Here is a 5,650-nt window from a genome sequence, read left to right as displayed (position 1 = left end):
CAAATAAAAAAGAACTCTTTTGATTCCATCAGACTATCCTTTAAAATACCCTTTAAAAGCCTACAAAAACAACGATACTCCTGGGTGACATGTTGACAGCTTTCCCTCCGAGAACGGGGAAAAAAAACACAGATACATCCACTGTCACCACTTACAGTGCCATGAAGGAAGAAAAAGTAATCAAGGCGGTCCTGCGAGAACAGCCTAAAAAGCACGTTAACCAAAGGACATGCTTGTGAACGTGCCCCACAATAATAACACTGACACTGCAGCACTGGAAACTACTGAAATGTCCATCAGAGATAAAAGACATGAACAAATCGTGGCATCGTCACACAAATCAAAATACTGTGCAGGAATGCAAAGAAACGAAATTCAGCTACACAGCACGACAAAAGTGAATAGTTCAAAGAAAAACCTAATGTTGCCAAGAGAAACCCAGATTATAAAATATGTACTGTAACGATTCTGCTTATATGTGGTGTGTTCACAAACAGGCAGAATTACCTTCAAGTGTTCAAAGCTCAAGAGTGGTTAGATTTGCCGAGGTGGAAGAAAAGAGTGACTGGCATGAGTGTGCTTTTTGGCTGCCGGCCACACAGCACACCATTTCTTAACCCAGATCGCAGGGGATCAGACGTTCCTGTGTAACCATTTACTGAGCGGTACCCTCATTTTTTGGGCAACTCCATCTTTACATTCTATTCCACTACAATGTACATAAAGATATTTTAATGAATAAAATCCCAGGAATGTCCATAAACAAAGGATTCTTCAGTGATTCGTATATTGTCTGACCACAATGCCACAATGGGATCTAGAAATTAATAACGAAAGATCATTACAGCCTCCCCACCCCCGCATATGTTTGTAATTTAAGAAACATCCTCCTAAGAAATCCATGGCTCTAAGAAAAACTAAGGTTGAAGTAAGAAAATATTTTGAGCGTACTAATGAGGCAAGCTCCGGCGGTCTTTGCCGCCCCTATTACTAAGTCTCCTCAATGGGGAAGTTTAGATCACACAGGAAGACTCTCCAGGGTCTCCGAAAAGGGGCAAGATGCCAGCAATCTGGACGTCAAACTCCAGCGGAGGTCAGGGACTGAAGATTTCTGTAGACACCAACTGAAACCCCCATGCTGGGTTAGGATGTATGCCTTCAAGTGAGCCTGAAGTTCTGACGCCCATGAATCTGCTGGTTCATGCTCTGCAGAGAGCATATTTGTCCTCCGTCTCCCAGAGTTGGGGGAGAGAGATTTGTCATGCTGGGAGGAGTTGAGAGGGATCCCATGGGTGTCTACGTGATTTTCAGGTACACTTTCTAGAGCCATCGTGAAATGTACAGCCCCCACCACTACCAACAACGTGCAGGGAGACCTGGCAATGCCAGTGTGGCAGACAGTTGGAAGGTCAGGTGAGAGGGGATAAGTCAGTTGCTTTCCGGCTGTCCCTACGGCTGGCGGATGCTCAAGCTCTCTTGACAACACAGTGAGACTCCGTCTCTAAAAAACACAACATAAAAAAGAAAAATGAACATGTAGTCCCAACTACTCGGGAGGCTGAGGCTGGAGAATCACTTGAGCTCAGGAAGTCGAGGCTGCAGGGAGCTACGGTCCCACCACTGCACTCCAGCCTGAGTGACAGACAGAGCGAGAACGCCCCACACCCTCAAAAAAAATCAAGCTCTCTTAATCAGCCAAGTCGGATGTCGCTCGCCTGTCTCCTTCACACCTTCTGCTACTTTCCTTCTTTTGTCTCCTCATCCAGTTTCTTTGTCTTTCGGGGGTAAAGGCTTAAGGAGAAAGGATGCAGCCAGGAAAGAGGGATGGGGAAGAGAGGGGAGAAGTGAAGGTGAGAAAGAGAAGGGGCGACTGAAGTACATGACCAAAGGTGCCCAGGGGAACCTGGGAGCAGGAACAAGGGTCCCTGGGCAAGTTGAAACAACCCCTCATGCTGTTTAGTCTGTTGGGTGCTCAGGTTGCAGGGAATGGGCATCCGGTTGGACTTCATGAGAACTCACACCTTGGGTTGTGGAGGGCAGGACACCGTGAGAGGAGTCCCACCCTGCTGCAAAAGATAGAAGAGGACAGTTGCCCCCAGCATAAAATGGAAGGCAGAGGACGGTAGATGGCAGAACAAGAACTAGCATCAATGACATTTTCCTCACTGAGCCCACCACAGAAATGAGCTCCCTTCCTGTGCGCTCTCACAGCTCCTTGCCCTTGAACCTCACTTCACTGATGGCTATTTGCAGAGGAGTGATTAAGTCGGTGATTCACTTTAGGACGCGGTGCCCTCTGAAGCTGAAGCTAAACACACGGGGCCCACGTTAGGCCCAGTACCATGGAAGGAACTAAGGATTAGTCACCGGGTAAGTACGTGGCGGGGGGAGGTGGGGGAGCGGGCACGCTGAGGAGAGAGAATGGCATAGAGAGAAGGAAAAAACAAAATGAGGGGAAAACCAGGGAGGACAACATGAGAAAGGAAAGCGGGAGAGGAAGGGCAGAGAGGGATATGGGAACTCGGAGGGAGGACAAAGGGACAGACAAGGCATGGAGGAGAGAGGGCAGAGAGGGGCGATGAGGGGTGACGACGGAGGCTGAAGTGAGGTAGGAAGAGAGAGGAAAGAGGGAAGGAGTGCAGAGGAAGTGAATGAGGGAGTAAAGAAAAAGAAACAAGGGGAGAGATCGTTTACCAAAGGGTGATAGATGAGGAAGGGGCAAGATGAAGGGGCAGTGAGGGAGAAAGGGTAAGGAGGAGAAAACTGCCAGCTTTGGGGACTCTACCCTGCCACGGGAAAGAGGGGATTCCCGTCCCACGTCAGCCTGGGGCTCCCTGTGGGACAGCTCTTGCCCTGCTGCCTGTGTCATTCAGGGCCTTCCCACCCAAACAGGGGGACCGGTCACATCAGCAGCCACCTCTGCCGAATCCAAGCTCTGCACCAGATCCTCCTTTCCCCTGCCAGGTACGGGTTTCAACTAGCAAGTTTAAGGGAATCACTCCCCTTCCTGGGATTCCTCCCTGACTACCCCAGTTGCAACCACTTTCATGGTTACAGAGACCTGGCCTCTCTCACAAGAGCCCTCTGGGCCAGCCAGTGTGACGCACTGTACATCATATCTGCTCAGGATGAAGCGTGTGTGTGTGTTTGTGTGTGTGTGTACTGATAATTGCAGGGATCAATATATCTGTGGGAGTTGTGAATTCTTTCCATGTGACTGCCTTGCTAGAATCCTCTCCCCCAGGGGCCTTTATTTCAAGGACCGACTCTGCTTTTCTCCCACAGCCCAATGAATGCATCAGACACTCAGCTTCAGTTCCCATGGCAACAGGGGCTAACGGTCTAGGGACTAAGGATGAGACAAAGAGAAACGCGGAGAAACGTACGTGTTCTGTCTTCCTCTGAGGTACACAAGCCCCTATTCAGGGATTGAAAAGAACATTCACTTTAGTTCAACCCTGCCCTCCCCTGAATGCTCGGTGGAGGAGGACAGAAATGAAGATGGGCCCGACATGAATCCAGAATGTCTCCATCCTCTAAATGCACCTGCGTGGTTTGGAGACAGGCCTCCTTGTCCCCGAGCCACCATGTTACCAGCAATGTGTTGTACCTGCAAACCATGCCTGTGGAACCTAGGATTCCTGCTACCCCAACTTGCTTTCCTCTTTCCCACCCTCTAGCCTCTACCATAGAAGGGGAGTTTTTTTGTTTGTTTCAGTCATCCCTATGTTCTGACAGAAAGCTGCAGCCAGCCCAATTTTGGAAATGCTGTCTCAGAAGGGTTCCCCGATCCTTCCTGCCAGAGTCACACAGGACACACCCGCTCTCTCTTCTCCTCAGTGGCCTGGGAGTCCTCAGTCCAGACCATGGGACCAGTTCCTAGGGCTCCCCCTTCCTGCCACACTCCTGTTCCGCCAGGGCCTTGGGGAGACTCAGAGGAGGGACGGTTTTGATAGTCCCCCACTTCTGCAAGCGGCCAAACTAATGAGAGGTCTCTTCCCTGCCCCTCTTCCTGAGCAGCCCACCGTGTCCCGTGTATTGGGTCCCCTTACCAGAGGCTGGACAAACAGGGTGCCAGGCGGGACATGAGACATCCTACACTGTCAATTTCTGAAAAATGACAACTCAAAAGCTGGGCATAGGCCCCCAACTTCCCTTCCCTTCCTTCCATTTATTCCAGTGACTCTCTGAAGTCCCTTCCTCCACCTGCATTCTCCTCTCCTGGGCCCCAGCTGCCCGCCGTTTTCCATGTCCTGTAACCCCTCAGTTCAAAATATCCAAGTAAGCTCGTCTTCACTGCAGTGGAGCAACCCGCACCCATAGCCATGCCCCACACCGGAAGGAACCACAGGAAGGTCTTCCCACCTTCCTGACCCCCAGGGACATTAGGGGATGTCCAGTCTCCTTTTGGTCAGGGGGTTTGTCTTGCATGCCCTGCTGAGTACCCACCTGCCGGTGACTCCCCTGTGGTTCACAGCCCTCTCACGGGAGCTCAAGTCCACTTGGCTGCTGGGCTCTGTCTGGATGGCCATGACCAGTTTCCCTTGGAGAAGTACCCATGGGGAACGGCAACGCCAGGGTGGCAACGCTTCGCTTCAACTGCTCGGCTCCTTAAATCCCCGACAGTACCACTCACAGGGCTGTAGAGGCTGTGCCAGTTACAGATTTCAATGAAGGGTCAGTGGTGGCTACGTGAAATTACAGTGGAACAAACTATTAGTGAGCGATGGCTAAGTATCCATGCTCTGGAATCCAAAAAGAATCGCCCATCCCCTGCTTCCCACGGAAAAGATAAGGTCTTCTGAGGACATTCCATTTCAGGGGAATCCCTGTTCGTGGCTTTCCCTCCTGTTTTGAGCACTGCCCTTTTATCTCCCTGGAAAGGAGAAAGTCCCCTCCATTAACCTGCTTCATTGCAGAGATTTCTTTATGTCTCAATAATGGGATCTGTCTATGTCTCCACCTCCCTGTGAACATATGAACACACAGAGACAATCACCCAAACACTAAGGAGCTATGCGTGTCCCGTGATTATCCCTCACCCAGCTCTGTACAGTGGCTCATACCTATAACCTCAGCTATGCAGGACACTGAGGCAGGAGGATTCTCTGAGGCCAGGAGTTAGACACGAGCCTGGTCAATGTAGCGAGACCTCATCTCCAAAAAAACAAAAACAGGAAAACTTGGCCATATGTGGTGGCACACCTCTGTGGTCTCAGCTACTCCGGAGGCTGATGCAGGAGGATCACTTGAGCCCAGGAGTTCGAGGCTGCAGTGAGTTATGACAGCACCACTGGACAGAGCTCTGGGAGACGACACTTTGAAGCCAGGAGCTCAGGACCAGTTTGGGCATCACAGCGAGATCCCACCTACAGAAATAAAAATTAAAATTTAAAAAAAATTTAAAAATTTCCTGACCAATACCTTTCTCAAAATTTGAATTTGTCAGTGTACATTAGCCTTTGTTACTCAGCCTGGATCCTATTGACTTCAAACTTCATTTCCTCATCCTCTGGACATCTCTGCCCTGCCAATCCCTCATTCTCAATTTGGCTATCCCTGGGGATGGAGGTTATCAGCACGGCTTTAACTGAGAGCCTGAATCACGGGGCTGGTCGCTCATATTTTTAACAAAGCCAGCCTCTCTGTT

At 50.2% G+C, this 5,650-nt stretch overlaps 1 protein-coding gene across 1 annotated transcript; it reads left to right on the top strand.

The window, feature by feature from the left end:
* Positions 1 to 953: 953 nt before the first annotated feature.
* LOC116546158 (putative uncharacterized protein FLJ39060) lies at positions 954 to 3,405 on the top strand. Its single transcript, XM_032272492.1, is given in 5 exon segments — positions 954 to 1,093; positions 1,325 to 1,408; positions 2,113 to 2,306; positions 2,309 to 2,370; positions 3,286 to 3,405. Coding segments are annotated over 5 exon segments (600 nt in total).
* Positions 3,406 to 5,650: the final 2,245 nt, after the last annotated feature.

The sequence above is a fragment of the Sapajus apella genome, unplaced genomic scaffold, assembly GCF_009761245.1.
Source record: "Sapajus apella isolate SASKATOON/1434 unplaced genomic scaffold, GSC_monkey_1.0 scaffold639, whole genome shotgun sequence".
Lineage (NCBI taxonomy): Eukaryota > Metazoa > Chordata > Mammalia > Primates > Cebidae > Sapajus > Sapajus apella.
The sequence above is the reverse complement of the archived record's forward strand: the minus strand, read 5'-3'. Positions and strand labels throughout refer to the sequence as shown.